The sequence below is a fragment of the Bufo bufo genome, chromosome 2, assembly GCF_905171765.1.
Source record: "Bufo bufo chromosome 2, aBufBuf1.1, whole genome shotgun sequence".
NCBI classification, from domain to species: domain Eukaryota; kingdom Metazoa; phylum Chordata; class Amphibia; order Anura; family Bufonidae; genus Bufo; species Bufo bufo.
In genome coordinates this window covers 557,428,450-557,448,415 of record NC_053390.1, presented here as the reverse complement: position 1 = coordinate 557,448,415, position 19,966 = coordinate 557,428,450, and the positions used below count along the sequence as shown (strand labels likewise).

Sequence of the window (19,966 nt, the reverse complement as noted above, 5' to 3'; positions counted from 1 at the left end):
ACAGCCCCTCCCCTCCTCCTCCTACTCTGTTCTCATTGGTGGTCAGCAGCAGCCGCGCACAGTGGGGAGGGAGGGACTCCCTCCTTCTCCACTGTGCCGGCTCAGGAGAACATGGTGCGTGCCGAGAGCGCGATCATATCGCGGTCCGGCGATATGCACAAAATTCATATTGTGGCACAAATTTATATCGCATATCGCCTATATCGCCCACCCCTAGTGGATACTATTAAAAATATAGTATTAGACTGCCGTGTGAGTTAAGGTTCAATATGCCACACTTTCAAGAAAACATACACCTAAAGTTTCAGGGACAAATATAGAAATAAAGAACATATGGCAGAACTTATAAGACCCCCTCCTGGTGTCCTTGCCGAATCCCCTACCCCCGGCTTTTCAAGTATGGCTTCATACCAGTTATCTCACTTGAGTTTTCTATGTTGGTGTTTGAGAAGGAGGATAGGACTAACCTGACCACAGACCTTCTGTTCTACTAGAATCATATCAGATACAGAGACTCTCTCTCTCTTTTTGATATTGAAAAGGCACAGAATACATGGCTGACAGTATATTAAAATGGGAGTACACACTAGTGGAGAGGCACATAATATCTAAAAGGGGTATTTAATGTTATAAAGCTCTTTGTTCACTAATTATATGCTTTTGTAGTGTATTAATCTTCAGAACAAAGTCCTGGCTGTTTATCGTAGATACATTCTTCTCTGTTTTAATAGTCATAGGAATGACTATTGTGGCGATCAACTCAAATGGTGACTTCAGCTATAGTTCAAACAATAGTCTTTTATTTTGTCCAAAACGGATTCAACAAATACTCACTTGCTTCAGCATGTAAACACACCAAAAAAACACAGTCCGTGTGAAGTGGTCTGACTCTCAGTCCTCTGTAGTTCCTTGTTTCCACCACCAGCTTGGGGGGGGGGGGGGGGGGAGAGACTTGGCAATAGCAGGCTTCTCCGCTGAAACACTCCACACAGATGCACTCTTTTGAAGTGTGCAGTAACATTGTGGGTTTCTAAACCTTTTTTAATATTTCTAATATGCTCACTGATTCTTACTTTTAACGTTCTAAGTGTTCTGCCCACATATTGAAGTTTACACGGACACTCCAAAACATATATGACTCCCATACTTTCACAGGATAGATTTCCTTTCACTTTTACCTCCCTTTGGTTTGCTGTCGCAACAAGGATATTCTTAGTTCTGTTCTCTTTTTCGTCGCTAGATCTGTTTTTACACCCTATACAGAAACTGCGCCATGTGAACTTACCGCTAGCCGTTTGGGGTTTCTCCTTCCTCAAGCAACTATGGACAATCTTGTCTTTAACTGTGGGTGCTCGTTTAAAAATAAACGGGGTCTATCCGGGATGAGGGGGCCTATTACTCCGTCATTTTTCAAAATTCTCAAATAATCGATAGGAGATGGCTCACCTACTGTTCAGTGAATGGAAGGGTACTCCCACTAAAAAGATTCACCCAATCTTCAAAAAGTATAAAAGTGGTAAGAGATATAAGAGGGGCATACCTACATAAAAAAAACACATAAGGAGAAACACAATATAGCTATAGGAATGTATTACTTATTAAAACTATAGAGTAATACCATTAAAATCAATTAAAATATAAAATATAAATAACCAGTGGTAGCATGTATGGCAGATGTGCAAATGAGCATATAAATAATCATAAAATATTGAGCAGCTTTGATTATATGAAGAAATATGCACTATTGTTGTAGTCCTCTTAATTGTTCTGAAAGGACCCAAAATGGATGCGAAATTAAATTATCGATGCAAAAATCGTATTGGTCTCAATTAACCTCGCGATATTAAAAAATCGCACACAGAAAAAATATAGAGCCTCTGTTTGTACTGTCTATATAGCCATTTAGGAATTGATATATGTTTAAGATGTTTCTCTTTCTTTCTTCTTTTTTATTATGCTAAATGAATTAAACGTATGAGCACACTGTTTGTAGTGAATATATATATGTGTGCAAAATATTGGGAAAAACGCACTGATACCGCAGATATGTCGCGGGAAGATAGAGTAAGGCCTCTTTCACACGGGCGTTGCGGGAAAATGTGCGGGTGCGTTGCGGGAACACCCGCGATTTTTACATTGTAATGCGTTTTGCACTCGCGTGAGAAAAATCGCGCATGTTTGGTACCCAAACCCGAACTTCTTCACAGAAGTTCGGCCTTGGGATCGGTGTTCTGTAAATAGTATTATTTTCCCTTATAACATGGTTATAAGGGAAAATAATAGCATTCTGAATACAGAATGCATAGTAAAACAGCGCTGGAGGGGTTAAAAAAAATTAAAAAATCATTTAACTCACCTTAATCCACTTGATCGCGTAGCCCGGCATCTCCTTGTGTCTCCTTTGTTGAAGGACCTGTGGTGACGTCACTCCGGTCATCACATGGTACGTCACATGATCTTTTACCATGGTGAATCACCATGGTAAAAGATCATGTGACGTACCATGTGATGACCGGAGTGACGTCATCCCAGGTCCTTGAACTATAGTTAATGCTCACCACAGGTCCTATACAGTAAAAGAGACAGACGGAGATGCCGGCTACGCGATCAAGTGGATTAAGGTGAGTTAAATGATTATTTATTTATTTTTTAACCCCTCCAGCGCTATTGTACTATGCATTCTGTATGCAGAATGCTATTATTTTCCCTTATAACCATGTTATAAGGGAAAATAATAATGATCGGGTCTCCATCCCGATCGTCTCCTAGCAACCGTGCGTTAAAATCGCACCGCATCCGCACTTGCTTGCGATTTTCACACAACCCCATTCATTTCTATGGGGCCAGCGTTACGTGAAAAACGCACAAAGAGGAGCATGCTGCGATTTTCACGCAACGCAAAAGTGATGCGTGAAAATCACCGCTCATGTGAACAGCCCCATAGAAATGAATGGGTCGGTATTCAGTGCGGGTGCAATGCGTTCACCTCCCGCATCGCATCCGCGCGGAATACTCGCTCGTGTGAAAGGGGCCTAAGTGTTGAACTTAGGATTCTAAAGTCAAAGATAGCCTTACCACTTATTCGAACACCATGCGATATATCATATAATCAAATATTTTGAGCAGAAATGGAGAGCAATTAGGTTGAATGCAGATCCACCTCATAGTTTGGATACAGCACCAAATGCCTAATTGGGAACAGCCTTTTGGAAAAGTATTTAAACCCACCATATCTATAAGAAAGACAACCACTGAGGAAGGAGTCGCAGTTAACTCTGAAACGCGTATGGTGAAGTTTTCTTATGGAAAATAAATAAGTAATATCTTGGACACCACAACTTCTGAAGCGCTTCAGCACAAAAAGAATAAAGTAAAGGGATCGGTGACATCATAATCACGTGGGACGCCGAAGCCGAGTGCGAGCAACACAAACCGAAGTAAGGCAGTGGGACCTGATATACCCTTCGATTGAAACAATCACAATCTTCGGCCGCTGTTTGGAAAATCGGCATACCCTCGATTTAAATAATCGCAACCCTCGGCCGCTGTTTGAAAAATCGGCACACCATTGTTTTTCCACTCACCGAAGATCCCTAGCGCCATTACAGAATTTACTCACAGGGAGAGCCAGCAAAGAGTCAGGAAAGCACGAAACAAAGTCTCTAATTTCGCAACACGTGGGACGCCACAGTGTATGCAGTGAAGCCGGCGAACTCCTACAAAATAGTGAGTACAAGTATGGCTATATAGACAGTACGAACAGAGGCTCTATATTTTTTCTGTGTGCGATTTTAATTTTTTTTTTATATCGCTAGGTTAATCGAGACCAATACGATTTTTCCATCGATAATTTATTTTGCATCCATTTTGGCTCCTTTCAGAACAATTAAGAGGACTACAACAATAGTGCATATTTCTTCATATAATCAAAGCTGCTCAATATTTTATGATTATTTATATGCTTATTTGCACATCTGCCATACATGCTACCACTGGTTATTTATATTTTAATTGATTTTAATGGTATTACTTTAATAAGTAATAAATTCCTATAGCTACAGTGGGATGCTAAAGTTTGGGCAACCTTGTTAATCGTCATGATTTTCCTGTATAAATCGTTGGTTGTTACAATAAAAAATGTCAGTTAAATATATCTTATAGGAGACACACACAGTGATATTTGAGAAGTGAAATGAAGTTTATTGGATTTACAGAAAGTGTGCTATAATTGTTTAAACAAAATTAGGCAGGTGCATAAATTTGGGCACTGTTGTCATTTTATTGATTCCAAAACCTTTAGAACTAATTATTGGAACTCAAATTGGCTTGGTAAGCTCAGGGACCCCTGACCTACATACACGGGTGAATCCAATTATGAGAAAGTATTTAAGGGGGTCAATTGTAAGTTTCCCTCCTCTTTTAATTTTCTCTGAAGAGTAGCAACATGGGGGTCTCAAAACAACTCTCAAATGACCTGAAGACAAAGATTGTTCACCATCATGGTTTAGGGGGAGGATACAGAAAGCTGTCTCAGAGATTTACGCTGTCTCTTTCCACAGTTAGGAACATATTGAGGAAATGGAAGACCACAGGCTCAGTTCAAGTTAAGGCTCGAAGTGGCAGACCAAGAAAAATCTCAGATAGACAGAAGCAACGAATGGTGAGAACAGTCAGAGTCAACCCACAGACCAGCACCAAAGACCTACAACATCATCTTGCTGCAGATGGAGTCACTGTGCATCGTTCAACCATTCGGCACACTTTACACAAGGAGATGCTGTATGTGAGAGTGATGCAGAGGAAGCCTTTTCTCCGCCCACAGCACAAAAAGTGCCGCTTGAGGTGAGCTAAAGTATATTTGGACAAGCCAGCTTCATTTTGGAATAAGGTGCTGTGGACTGATGAAACTAAAATTTAGTTATTTGGCCATAACAAGGGGCGTTATGCATGGAGGAAAAAGAACACAGCATTCCAAGAAAAACACCTGCTACCTACAGTAAAATATGGTGGTGGTTCCATCATGCTGTGGGGCTGTGTGTCCAGTGCAGGGACTGGGAATCTTGTCAAAGTTGAGGGACGCATGGATTCCACTCAGTATCAGCAGATTCTGGAGACCAATGTCCACAAATGTCCAATGTCCACAATGTGACAAAGCTGAAGTTGCGCCGGGGCTGGATCTTCCAACAAGACAACGACCCTAAACACTGCTCAAAATCCACTAAGGCATTTATGCAGAGGAACAAGTACAACGTTCTGGAATGGCCATCTCAGTCCCCAGACCTGAATATAATTGAAAATCTGTGGTGTGACTTAAAGAGAGCTGTCCATGCTCGGAAGCCATCAAACCTGAATGAACTAAAGATGTTTTGTAAAGAGGAATGGTCCAAAATACCTTCAACCAGAATCCAGACTCTCATTGGAACCTACAGGAAGCGTTTAGAGGCTGTAATTTCTGCAAAAGGAGGATCTACTAAATATTGATTTCATTTCTTTTTTGTGGTGCCCAAATTTATGCACCTGCCTAATTTTGTTTAAACAATTATAGCACACTTTCTGTAAATCCAATAAACTTCATTTCACTTCTCAAATATCACTGTGTGTGTCTCCTATATGATATATTTAACTGACATTTTTTATCGTAACAACCAACTATTTATACAGGAAAGTCATGACGATTAACAAGGTTGCCCAAACTTTCGCATCCCACTGTATATTGTGTTTCTCCTTATGTGTTTTTTTTATGTAAGTGTGCCCCTTTTATATCTCTTACCATTTTTCAAAATTCCCCAATTTTTGTGGATGAGATGTTTAATTTGGGGACATACTGTAGAGTATAATGTCGAGAAAGCAAACTTAGATCTATCCCCATCTACCTTAGTCTTATTTTTTGCCTCCCCACTATCTTGTCGTACAGATTCCCTTTGGATTCTCAGCATTTCTTCCTTATAACCCTTCTCCTTCAATCTATCCAAAATAAGCTCACTTTGCTCATCATAATCCTTTATCTGGGAACAATTCCTCCTGACTCTCTGAATCTGGCCCTTAGGTATGTTTTTTATTCAAGGATTATAATGGCAAGTTTTCATATCTATATAGCCATTTCGTTCAGTTGGTTTAAAGAAGGTTTTAGTATGTATTATACCATCTATCACCATGATTTCCAGATCCCGAAAATGTAATGTAATGTCTTTTTACCAATGTTTTCAGTGAATTTGATGTTTCAGGTATTGTTATTTAGGCTACTTTCACACTTGCGTTTAGGTCGGATCCGTCTGGTATGTGCCCAGACGGATCCGCACCTATAATGCAAACGCTTAGATCCGTTCAGAACGGATCCGTTTGCATTACCATGAACAAAAAAAAATATATATATATTTTTTTTTTGTTGTTGTTCATGATAATGCAAACAGATCCGTTTTGACTTTACATTGAAAGTCAATGGGAGACGGATCCGTTTGAAAATTGAGCCATACTGTGTCAACTTCAAACGGATCCGTCCCCATTGACTTACATTGTAAGTCTGGACGGATCCGTTTGCCTCCGCACGGCCAGGCGGACATCCGAACGCTGCAAGCTGCGTTCAGGTGTCCGCCTGCTGAGCAGAGGACAAACGGAGCCAGACTGATGCATTCTGAGCCGCTTGTGAGAGTTCGGGGCCGCTTGTGAGAGTTTCTTCACTGACAATTTTGAAAGTCTACAGGAGTGCAGTCCAATTTTTCTTTCTATACTAGTGGGTAAGCACCTATTCCCATACTTGGGCTCTGCACCCGTTTCCCCCTTTTTTGGATGGTGCTGCTGGTGATTTTTTCATATATATATATATATATATATATATATATATATATATATATATTTATATATATATATATATATAAATCTGAGTATCTGTATAATAAACAAACCTTTATGAATATAACACTTTGCTATCAATAAATGGCGTGAGGATAAATAAAGGCTATCTTCTGTAGACCATGTTTCTCATGTTGTTACTGCTCTAATGAAGCTTGAAGTATAGAGCCATAGCATAAAATAAAAGAAAGAGGAAAGGAGGGAAAAGAAGCTGAAAAAGAGGGGGTGGGGAAATGGGAGGAAAAGTTAAGTTTGAGAAGATTAAGAGGACAAGCCAGGTTTAAGATGCCTCAAGGGTCGTGACTGAGGTTTAACCCCTTAAGGACCTAGGACGTACCGGTACGCCCTATTTCCCGAGTCCTTAAGGACCTAGGACGTACCGGTACGCCCTATTTCCCGAGTCCTTAAGGACCGAGGACGTACCGGTACGTCCTGACTTAAAATCGGAACTCCGGCGCCGCAGGGGTTAATCGGAACGGGATTTCGGCTGAAATCATTCAGCCGGCATCCCGTAACAATGCAGGGGGGGGTCATTTGACCCCCCCGTATCGGCGATCGCAGAAAACCGCAGGTAAATTCAGACCTGCGGTTTTCTGCGTTTCCGGTCCATTCGGGTGTCCTGTGACCCGATGAACCGGAAAAAGACTGCGATCGGTGGCGTAATTATACACCACCTATCGCAGTCCGAGGATTTGGAGAGGCGGTGCTGGCCCTGGTGCTGAATGCCGCTGTCCAGGGTGCTGATTGGTGCAGGGGAGAGAGGCGCGAGATTCAAACTTCCTGCGCTCCTCTCTCCCCTCCTCTTCCTGTCCAGCACCCTGACCGTGCAGCACCGTCCAGAACGAGCTCCTGTGTCCCCCTAATCGGCATCCATCACCCTCCTGCACCCATCGCCACCCAGGTAGGTTAGGGTCAGTGAGGGAGAGGCACCGTTAGGCAGGGAAAGAAGGGAAAAGTAAGTTAGAAAAAAAAAAAAAAAAGTACTTTTATTCCAAACTTCCATCTAACCCTAACCCAGACCCCTCCTGCCACTTGCCCCCCCACCCACCCCCCACCAGCCACTTATAAGATACGGCCGGTCATCGATCACTTTGGGGCCACATTTCAGCAGGCCTACGTACCTGGAAGGGAGGTCGCGGTTGATGAGTCTCTCGTTGCGTTCAAGGGGAGACTCAGTTTCCGCCAATACATTCCCACAAAGCGGGCGAGGTATGGCGTGAAGCTATACAAAATTTGTGAGAGTGCCTCAGGGTACACTTACAAATTTCGTGTGTACGAGGGGCGAGATTCCCGTATTGAACCCCCAGAATGTCCCCCCACTCTGGGTGTTAGCGGGAAACTCGTGTGGGACCTTATGTACCCACTGCTGGATAATGGTTACCACTTGTACGTGGGTAACTTTTATACCAGCATTCCCTTGTTCAGGTCCCTTGCCGCCAGATCCACGTTCGCTTGTGGGACCGTGCGGAAAAATCAACGCGGCCTCCCTGCCTACCCCCTCCAGGTACCTATCCCCAGGGGTGAGACCCGTGCCCTTACCAGTGGAAACCTGTTGCTGGTCAGGTATAAGGACAAGAGGGATGTCCTTATGCTGTCCACAATCCACGGTAACGGCACCACCCCTGTCCCTGTGCGAGGTACCGCGGCAACGGTCCTCAAGCCCGATTGTATCGTCGACTACAATCGGTATATGGGAGGAGTTGATCTCTCTGATCAAGTCCTCACGCCATATAACGCCATGCGCAAAACCCGGGCATGGTACAAAAAAGTTGCGGTCTACTTGGTACAGGTTGCCATGTACAACTCTTTTGTACTATCCCGAAGCGCTGGCAGCACAGGGACATTCCTCCAGTTCTATGAGGCAGTCCTCAAAGACCTGATCTTTTCGGACCGGGAAAGAGCAGGCCGGAGTACCTCGGGAATTGGAGGCGCCCGGATCGTCCCTGGCCAACACTTTCCAGGTGTGGTCCCCCATACTGGAAAGAAGGGACGAACCCAAAAAAAGTGCAGAGTGTGTCACAAGAGGGGGATACGGAAGGACACCACTACTCAATGTGACACTTGCCCCGATCATCCGGGCCTCTGCATTATCAATTGCTTCAGGGAGTATCACACTTCCATGGAGTACTAAATTTTTATAATCCTCAACAGTCCACTAGAGAACATAAAACACTATGGCTCTCAGACTTTGGAGACACGGAAACAATTTTTCTTTCCCCAAAAAATATTAGTTTTAGAGCAGGCATCCTCAAACTGCGGCCCTCCAGATGTTGTAAAACTATAACTCCCAGCATGCCCAGACAACCTACAGCCATCAGCAGGGCATGGTGGGAATTGTAGTTTTACAATATCTGGAGGGCCGCAGTTTTAGGATGCCTGCTTAGTGTCTCCAAAGTCTGAGAGCCATACATATTGGGCATCGTCGCGTGCGTAAAAGTCGTCGCTATAAAAATAACTTTTGACCAAACGCCTCGGATGAACGGTGTTAAAAATATAAAATAAAAACTGTGCCAAAACACCAATTTTTGGGCAAAATTTCAATTTGAATCCATTTTGCCGGTAATAAAGCAAGGGTTAACAGCCAAACAAAACTAAATATTTATTGCCCCGATTCTGTAGTTTGCAGAAACACCCCATATGTGGTCGTAAATGGCTATATAGCCGCACGGCAGGGCATAGAACGAAGGGAACTCCATATGGTTTCTGGAAGGCAGATTTTGATGGACAGTTTTTTTTTTGACACCATGTCCCATTAGAAGCCCCCCCTGATGTAGCCTAGACTAGAAACTCCAAAAAAGTGACCCCATCTAAGAAACTACACCCCTCAAGGTATTCAAAAGTTACTTTACAAACTATGTTAACCCTTTAGGTGTTCCACAAAACCAAATAGTGAATGTAGAAACAATTTTAGAATTACATTTTTTTGTTACATTGCCTCAAAAAAGACTAATATAGAGCAACCAAAAATCAAATTTACCCCAAAAATAGTCCCAAAACAACAACCACCTTATCCCGTAGTTTCCTAGATGGGGTCACTTTTATGGAGTTTCTACTCTAGGGGTGCATCAGGGGGCTTGAAAGGGTACATGGTGTCAATAAACCAGTCCAGCAAAATCTGCCTTCCAAAAATGACGTTCCCCTTCTTCTATGTCCTGCCGTTTAGCCAAATAGTAGTTTACGACCACATATGGGGTGTTTTTGCAAACTACAGAATCAGGGCAACCCATTTTGAGTGTTGTTTGGCAGTTAACCCTTGTTTTACTCCTGGAAAAAATTGATTATATTGGAAAATTTTCCAAAAAATAGAAATTTCAAAATTGTTTCTCCATCTGCCATTAACTCTTGTGGAACACCTAAAGGGTTAACAAAGTTTGTAAACCCAGTTTTGAATACCTTGAGGGGTGTACTTTCTTAGATGGAGTCACTTTTTTGAAATTTCTATTCTAGGGGTGCAACAGGGGGCTTCAAATGGGACATGGTATAAACAAAACCAGTCCTACCAAATCTGCCTTCCAAAACCCATATGGTGTTCCCCTCCTTCTATGTGCTACCGTTCGGCCAAACAGTAGTTTACGACCACATATGGGGTGTTTTTGCAAACTACAGAATCAGGGCAACCCATTTTGAGTGTTGTTTGGCAGTTAACCCTTGTTTTACTCCTGGAAAAAATTGATTATATTGGAAAATTTTCCAAAAAATAGAAATTTCAAAATTGTTTCTCCATCTGCCATTAACTCTTGTGGAACACCTAAAGGGTTAACAAAGTTTGTAAACCCAGTTTTGAATACCTTGAGGGGTGTACTTTCTTAGATGGAGTCACTTTTTTGAAATTTCTATTCTAGGGGTGCAACAGGGGGCTTCAAATGGGACATGGTATAAACAAAACCAGTCCTGCCAAATCTGCCTTCCAAAACCCATATGGTGTTCCCCTCCTTCTATGTGCTACCGTTCGGCCAAACAGTAGTTTACGACCACATATGGGGTGTTTTTGCAAACTACAGAATCAGGGCAACCCATTTTGAGTGTTGTTTGGCAGTTAACCCTTGTTTTACTCCTGGAAAAAATTGATTATATTGGAAAATTTTCCAAAAAATAGAAATTTCAAAATTGTTTCTCCATCTGCCATTAACTCTTGTGGAACACCTAAAGGGTTAACAAAGTTTGTAAACCCAGTTTTGAATACCTTGAGGGGTGTACTTTCTTAGATGGAGTCACTTTTTTGAAATTTCTATTCTAGGGGTGCAACAGGGGGCTTCAAATGGGACATGGTATAAACAAAACCAGTCCTGCCAAATCTGCCTTCCAAAACCCATATGGTGTTCCCCTCCTTCTATGTGCTACCGTTCGGCCAAACAGTAGTTTACGACCACATATGGGGTGTTTTTGCAAACTACAGAATCAGGGCAACCCATTTTGAGTGTTGTTTGGCAGTTAACCCTTGTTTTACTCCTGGAAAAAATTGATTATATTGGAAAATTTTCCAAAAAATAGAAATTTCAAAATTGTTTCTCCATCTGCCATTAACTCTTGTGGAACACCTAAAGGGTTAACAAAGTTTGTAAACCCAGTTTTGAATACCTTGAGGGGTGTACTTTCTTAGATGGAGTCACTTTTTTGAAATTTCTATTCTAGGGGTGCAACAGGGGGCTTCAAATGGGACATGGTATAAACAAAACCAGTCCTGCCAAATCTGCCTTCCAAAACCCATATGGTGTTCCCCTCCTTCTATGTGCTACCGTTCGGCCAAACAGTAGTTTACGACCACATATGGGGTGTTTTTGCAAACTACAGAATCAGGGCAACCCATTTTGAGTGTTGTTTGGCAGTTAACCCTTGTTTTACTCCTGGAAAAAATTGATTATATTGGAAAATTTTCCAAAAAATAGAAATTTCAAAATTGTTTCTCCATCTGCCATTAACTCTTGTGGAACACCTAAAGGGTTAACAAAGTTTGTAAACCCAGTTTTGAATACCTTGAGGGGTGTACTTTCTTAGATGGAGTCACTTTTTTGAAATTTCTATTCTAGGGGTGCAACAGGGGGCTTCAAATGGGACATGGTATAAACAAAACCAGTCCTGCCAAATCTGCCTTCCAAAACCCATATGGTGTTCCCCTCCTTCTATGTGCTACCGTTCGGCCAAACAGTAGTTTACGACCACATATGGGGTGTTTTTGCAAACTACAGAATCAGGGCAACCCATTTTGAGTGTTGTTTGGCAGTTAACCCTTGTTTTACTCCTGGAAAAAATTGATTATATTGGAAAATTTTCCAAAAAATAGAAATTTCAAAATTGTTTCTCCATCTGCCATTAACTCTTGTGGAACACCTAAAGGGTTAACAAAGTTTGTAAACCCAGTTTTGAATACCTTGAGGGGTGTACTTTCTTAGATGGAGTCACTTTTTTGAAATTTCTATTCTAGGGGTGCAACAGGGGGCTTCAAATGGGACATGGTATAAACAAAACCAGTCCTGCCAAATCTGCCTTCCAAAACCCATATGGTGTTCCCCTCCTTCTATGTGCTACCGTTCGGCCAAACAGTAGTTTACGACCACATATGGGGTGTTTTTGCAAACTACAGAATCAGGGCAACCCATTTTGAGTGTTGTTTGGCAGTTAACCCTTGTTTTACTCCTGGAAAAAATTGATTATATTGGAAAATTTTCCAAAAAATAGAAATTTCAAAATTGTTTCTCCATCTGCCATTAACTCTTGTGGAACACCTAAAGGGTTAACAAAGTTTGTAAACCCAGTTTTGAATACCTTGAGGGGTGTACTTTCTTAGATGGAGTCACTTTTTTGAAATTTCTATTCTAGGGGTGCAACAGGGGGCTTCAAATGGGACATGGTATAAACAAAACCAGTCCTGCCAAATCTGCCTTCCAAAACCCATATGGTGTTCCCCTCCTTCTATGTGCTACCGTTCGGCCAAACAGTAGTTTACGACCACATATGGGGTGTTTTTGCAAACTACAGAATCAGGGCAACCCATTTTGAGTGTTGTTTGGCAGTTAACCCTTGTTTTACTCCTGGAAAAAATTGATTATATTGGAAAATTTTCCAAAAAATAGAAATTTCAAAATTGTTTCTCCATCTGCCATTAACTCTTGTGGAACACCTAAAGGGTTAACAAAGTTTGTAAACCCAGTTTTGAATACCTTGAGGGGTGTACTTTCTTAGATGGAGTCACTTTTTTGAAATTTCTATTCTAGGGGTGCAACAGGGGGCTTCAAATGGGACATGGTATAAACAAAACCAGTCCTGCCAAATCTGCCTTCCAAAACCCATATGGTGTTCCCCTCCTTCTATGTGCTACCGTTCGGCCAAACAGTAGTTTACGACCACATATGGGGTGTTTTTGCAAACTACAGAATCAGGGCAACCCATTTTGAGTGTTGTTTGGCAGTTAACCCTTGTTTTACTCCTGGAAAAAATTGATTATATTGGAAAATTTTCCAAAAAATAGAAATTTCAAAATTGTTTCTCCATCTGCCATTAACTCTTGTGGAACACCTAAAGGGTTAACAAAGTTTGTAAACCCAGTTTTGAATACCTTGAGGGGTGTACTTTCTTAGATGGAGTCACTTTTTTGAAATTTCTATTCTAGGGGTGCAACAGGGGGCTTCAAATGGGACATGGTATAAACAAAACCAGTCCTGCCAAATCTGCCTTCCAAAACCCATATGGTGTTCCCCTCCTTCTATGTGCTACCGTTCGGCCAAACAGTAGTTTACGACCACATATGGGGTGTTTTTGCAAACTACAGAATCAGGGCAACCCATTTTGAGTGTTGTTTGGCAGTTAACCCTTGTTTTACTCCTGGAAAAAATTGATTATATTGGAAAATTTTCCAAAAAATAGAAATTTCAAAATTGTTTCTCCATCTGCCATTAACTCTTGTGGAACACCTAAAGGGTTAACAAAGTTTGTAAACCCAGTTTTGAATACCTTGAGGGGTGTACTTTCTTAGATGGAGTCACTTTTTTGAAATTTCTATTCTAGGGGTGCAACAGGGGGCTTCAAATGGGACATGGTATAAACAAAACCAGTCCTGCCAAATCTGCCTTCCAAAACCCATATGGTGTTCCCCTCCTTCTATGTGCTACCGTTCGGCCAAACAGTAGTTTACGACCACATATGGGGTGTTTTTGCAAACTACAGAATCAGGGCAACCCATTTTGAGTGTTGTTTGGCAGTTAACCCTTGTTTTACTCCTGGAAAAAATTGATTATATTGGAAAATTTTCCAAAAAATATAAATTTCAAAATTGTTTCTCCATCTGCCATTAACTCTTGTGGAACACCTAAAGGGTTAACAAAGTTTGAAAAAACAGTTTTGAATACCTTGAGGGGTGTAGTTTCTAGAATGGGGTCATTTTTGGGAGGTTTCTATTATCTAAGCCTCACAATATGACTTCAAACCTGAACTGGTCCATAAAAAGTGGGATTTTGAAGATTTCTGAAAATTTCAAAATTTGCTTCTAAACTTCTAAGCCTTGTAACATCCCCAAAAAATAAAATATCATTCACAAAACAATTCAAGCATGAAGTAGACATATGGGGAATGTAAAGTCATCACAATTTTTGGGGGTATTACTATGTATTACAGAGGTAGAGAAACTGAAAATTTGAAATTTGCTAATTTTTCAAAATTTACGGTAAAAATTGTATTTTTTTATGCAAAAAAATTAACTTTTTTGACCCAATTTTAGCAGTGTCATGAAGTACAATATGTGACGAAAAAACAATCTCAGAACGGCCTGGGTAAGTCAAAGCGTTTTAAAGTTATGAGCACTTAAAGTGACACTGGTCAGATTTGCAAAAAATGGCCTGGTCCTTAAGGTGAAAATGAGCCTGGTCCTTAAGGTGAAAATGAGCCCGGTCCTTAAGGGGTTAAGTTTACTCTCACTTTAATACACAAAAATCTCCATGGGATACAATGTCGTAAGATCTGTTTGTACAAGGTTACCATTCACAGCTTAAATCAACATTCCCAATCGTAGCATGTTGATGCAGTGGGGATGCGACAACTACTTCAGATGACCTTATGAAATACTGTCACACCTCTAACAAAAAAGAGATAAAAGAAAGGAGGTGTCAAGGGGATTATAAAGGAGGGAATAACAACTGAACACAAAGTGGCAGCTGACCTTCACTTCGTTTCCGTACTCTATGTATTATCACCTGCCTGTTCTCCAAGAATTCAGTAGAATAGAGAAAATTATATTTATTAGTATTGTTATTTATATAGATGATAAAATCCCTCAGGAAAGTCTCCTCCCCTCTCCAAACAGACAATCATCGATATACCTCTTCCACATAACAAGGTTGCCCTTCTCTCCATTAAGGGGTTAATATACAAACATTCCCAGTATGCCATAAATACGTTTGCGAAACACTTTTTGAATGGGGATAATACATTGGAAGAAAACCAAAAGACATTTATACTGGATTGTATTGATTACTGTCTCAGCCATAACTATTTTTGGTATGGGGAGCATTTTTATGTCCAGACTAACGGTACAGCGATGGATGCGAAATTCGCACCTAGTTTCGCAAATGTATTTATGGCGTACTGGGAATTTTTGTATATTAACCCCTTACTTAATGGAGAGAAGGGAAGTGGCAATCTTGTTATGTGGAAGAGGTATATCGAGGATTGTCTGTTTGTTTGGAAAGGGGAGGAGACTTCCCTGAGGGATTTTATCATCTATATTAATAACAATACCTGGAACATCAAATTCACTGAAGACATTAGTAAAAAAGACTTTAAAAAAAATCTGGATCTGAAAATCATGGTGATAGATGGTATAATACATACCAAAACCTTCTTTAAACCAACTGAACGAAATGGCTATATAGATATGAAAACTTGCCATTATAATCCTTGAATAAAAAACATACCTAAGGGCCAGATTCAGAGAGTCAGGAGGAATTGTTCCCAGATAAAGGATTATGATTAGCAAAGTGAGCTTATTTTGGATAGATTTAAGGAGAAGGGTTATAAGGAAGAAATGCTGAGAACCCATAGGGAATCTGTACGACAAGATAGTGGGGAGGCAAAAAATAAGGTAGATGGGGATAGATATAAGTTTGCTTTCTCGACATCATACGCTACAGTATGTCCCCAAATTAAACATCTCATCCACAAAATTTGGGGAATTTTGAAAAATGACGGAGTAATAGGCCCCCTCATCCTGGATAGACCCCTGTTTATTTTTAAACGAGCACCCACAGTTAAGGACAAGATTGTCCATAGTTGCTTGAGGAAGGAGAAACCCCAAACTGCTAGCGGTAAGTTCACATGGCGCGGTTTCTGTATAGGGTGTAAAAACTGATCTAGAGAAGAAAAAGAGAACAGAACTAAGAAAATCCTTGTTGCGACAGCAAACCAAAGGGAGGTAAAAGTGAAAGGAAATCTATCCTGTGAAAGTATGGGAGTCATATATGTTTTGGAGTGTCCGTGTAAACTTCAATATGTGGGCAGAACACTTAGAACGTTAAAAGTAAGAATCAGTGAGCATATTAGAAATATAAAAAAGGGTTCAGAAATCCACAGTGTTAATGCACACTTCAAAAAAATCCGGTGGGTTTGAAATTTCAGAGGGTGGAATTAGTACATAAAAAATGGAGAGGCGGAGACCCTTTAAAACAGATAAATAAAAAGGAAGCAGAGTAGATTTATAACATGGGTACATTACAGCCTACAGGTTTAAATAATGAATGGGATATAAAATCTATGTGTATGATATGATATTGCAATATCCATAGAGTAATGATGTATCGAAGGATGCTAAATAAATAGTGGATGGAATATCTTTTTCTTATCTCCCCTATGTGACTATTTATGTTCTAAAAAATGCACCCAGAGTCCATATTGATTATGGTATAAGAAAGAGTTCTAAAAGGAATATGAAATAAATTACCTTGATGAAGTGGGGAGTTATGTAATAGGGCCCCCAGTAGTGCGGTATTTTGGGTTAAGGAGAAAGTCTTGTGACAAGTTTGGTGCGGTAAAAAGCAGGGCTGTGGAGTCGGTAGATAAATGGTCCGACTCCTCAGTTTTTGGCAACTCCGACTCCTCTGTATTTAATATGCAAATGTATTTTATAGTATAAAATACATTCGCATATTAAATACAGAGGAGTCTGAGTTACCAAAAACTGAGGAGTCGGACCATTTATCTACCGATTCCACAGCCCTGGTAAAAAGTCTCTGCATCATAGGAAGAAGACCGCTCTATTAGATGGAATACGGTGCTCTTTCCACACAAAATATACTCTATTTGGTTTGAGTAGTACTTACCGGGGTAGCGATATTTACTTGTCTCTGTGTGTAGGGGAATAGGATATGAGCCGTTTTATAATCTTCTTTTGGCCTTAGTTTACGATGCCTATGCTTAAAATGAGTTAAGGGAATTTGTTTTGGAATTAGTTGAAAGGATAGTAATAAAGGATAGACATTTTGTGGATTAGCATGTAGGGATTCTATTTATGTAATTTTAAGGAATGTAATTTATGAAGATTTTTGCTATTTTAAATCATTTTACAGTTTTTGACAGAATGTAAATGTTTTAATGTTTTTATGTTCAGCAAAATAGAAAGAAAGTACTAAAATAAGAACCTTCTATAAGAAAGCAATACCCGATTAGCTTGAGGTTGGGAAGTTTTTGGGAAATCACGTGACTATTGTGACGGGGTAATAAATACCGCCCTAATGAAAACGAACCTATGACGCCCCAGACGAAGCCGGAGTGAAACCCGGGTCGGGCAGGACTACTGCATTTTGTGCGTGATATTGAAAGAAAAAACTCTGCATAACGCCTGTTTCGGTTGCCGGTCGGTTCAGAGATCGAGGGGGCTGTAGTTACAGATTGAGAGAAGCAACCTCCGGAAAAAACTGTTTTTGAACCAATCTCTACTTGTGAACATTCAGCGCGCACCCAAACCTGTATGTTTTAATATAGAGGTGTTGCTGAAATAGCAGTTAATATACATTACTAGTCCCAGCTGCTTTACATTTTTAATTTGGACCGATACTCAGGCCGATTTTCAGAGATGAGTGCTTGTTGAAGGCTTGTTCCTGGTAACTGGACTGTGTAAAAGGTGCTGGTTAGCACCCGATGAACGAGCAGACACTTGTTCACCAGGTTCTTATGTCGTTTTGCCGGCACCAAAAATCATTGTTCCCGTACAGAAACAATAATTTTCTATGGGTACAGGCGATCTCAATATAGTGGAGGTGATTGCTTGTGAATAAAGCCCTCATGTCTGCTGTCGATCAGACAGTTATCAGGAACGTTTGGTTAATTCCTGGTTTATTGCCTGACACATCAGTCTGTGTAAAAAGACAGACAGTTTTCTTATTTTATGAATTTCAATGCTGGTGGTGATAATGGTTCTTATTTCAGGTTAACAGCATGTGAAATATCACCCATACATCATGATGATGCAATGTCAGTGGATGTGTGTTCTGGAGAATTTTATTCCACCCACAACATGTGTTAGCTGTCACACTTTTCCTGTCATTGGGGTGGAGAATTGTCTCCTCTCCATGGACTAAACTAGACCGGGAGCTTAATGCACAGACTGAGATGTCATAAATGATTCATTCCCCCCTTGCTATGTGGTTGGGCTTGACAAGGCATTGATTATTAAGTGCCTGTGTCTATTGTGAAAGTACCACACACATTTCTTCCATTTCCTGGAGGGCTACTGGTTGTTTGTCTTCACAAGCTCATTCCAGAATAGAGAACAGTAGACATTCACCAGTTCAAGAAATTCTAATGGGACTTTTACTCGTACACAATGTTTTGTACCAATTCTCTTCCAGTGTAAATGGAACGAATGATCAGATGAACAATAAATATATCCTTTTGTGTGAATGACGATTGATATGTAAATGTAACAGCTATTATTTGTCTTACGGTTATACACAAACCAACTATGGACAGCTTTATGAGCATGCATCTGGACACACATTATGTAATAAGGAGCATGTCAATGGTCATTTCAGCTTCTTATTTAAAGTCTGATAAAAGAAGAAACTAGATAGTTACTAGGAATAATAAAAATAATTTCCTTCATCTAGCACTGCCTGCTTAATAGAGCATGCATGATCAAAGCCCCCGTTTAATCCAGCCATTCTAAGCAGTAGCACGCAAATCAGATTAGTCAAGGTAGACACGTCACATGCATCTGGGTCAAGTAATTCTGAAGTCAGAAAAGTTTTTCTTAAAGTTGGTATGTTACCATTATAAAAACTTTTGCTAATAACATATATATGGGCATAGCCAGGCTTTTCCCATCAGATTTACAATAATTTATTAGCTAGCGTAGATTAGCATTTCTTTCACACAAACTTATGGATGATGTGTCATATTGCTGCTTAAGGTGCATCTTACCGGTCTTGCCAAATCTTCCAGATGATGATTTTGCCATCTTATTTGCCTTTACCTGCTGTACCGTGGCACTGTTAAATATGACACTAGTTAAAGGACCCTCCTTACTCCACCTTTCTAAGGTTGATATACCTCAGGGTATGTACAGCACTTACCTGGTAGTTGTTGTCTTTTTCTTATTCACTTTTAAGTCTGTACATTATAATCATTCATTTCCATGCTGAGCTAAAAATCAGCTCTTCATGTAATGTGTTGCTCTTTAGCCTGCGATATACAGCAGCCGATCTTGGGGGATAGAGGTGCAGGGAGAAGAAAAAGATGTGAGTCTCGGACTCCTTGTAGGTTGGCAGTGTAGCTAACCAGTTACAGATCATAGCGCTGTGCTAATGTAACAAGTTAATGTTCTCATTGCCTTTTAATGGTTATTTTTGTTTGTGTATTTACAGAACCAGCTCCAGTCCTGGCCTCATGGGATCGTGATGGCACAGACGCTGATGAAGCCCGTCTGTCCCCGCAGGCAGGCCGTCTTATCCGTCACCTCCTTGAAGCAGACAGTGACCCTATGTTATCTCCTCGTTTTTACGCATATGGACATAGTCAGCAATACCTGGATGACACAGAAGTGCCTCCATCTCCTCCTAATTCACATTCATTTATAAGGTATCTCTTTTTTTTCCTTTGTTCTCTCTGGCAAAAGGTATTTTTTACAGGGCATGAT

The 19,966-nt window shown here is 40.6% G+C and overlaps 1 protein-coding gene across 6 annotated transcripts in view; it reads left to right on the top strand.

Moving 5' to 3' along the window:
• Nucleotides 1–19,966, top strand: part of FAM13A (family with sequence similarity 13 member A) — a 272,278-nt gene that overhangs the window by 225,849 nt on the left and 26,463 nt on the right. For all 6 annotated transcript variants that reach the window (XM_040418153.1, XM_040418152.1, XM_040418149.1 and 3 more), the window contains one exon: nucleotides 19,695–19,908. In XM_040418153.1, the coding sequence (XP_040274087.1) occupies nucleotides 19,695–19,908 (214 nt within the window). The remainder of the gene's footprint in view (nucleotides 1–19,694; nucleotides 19,909–19,966) is intronic.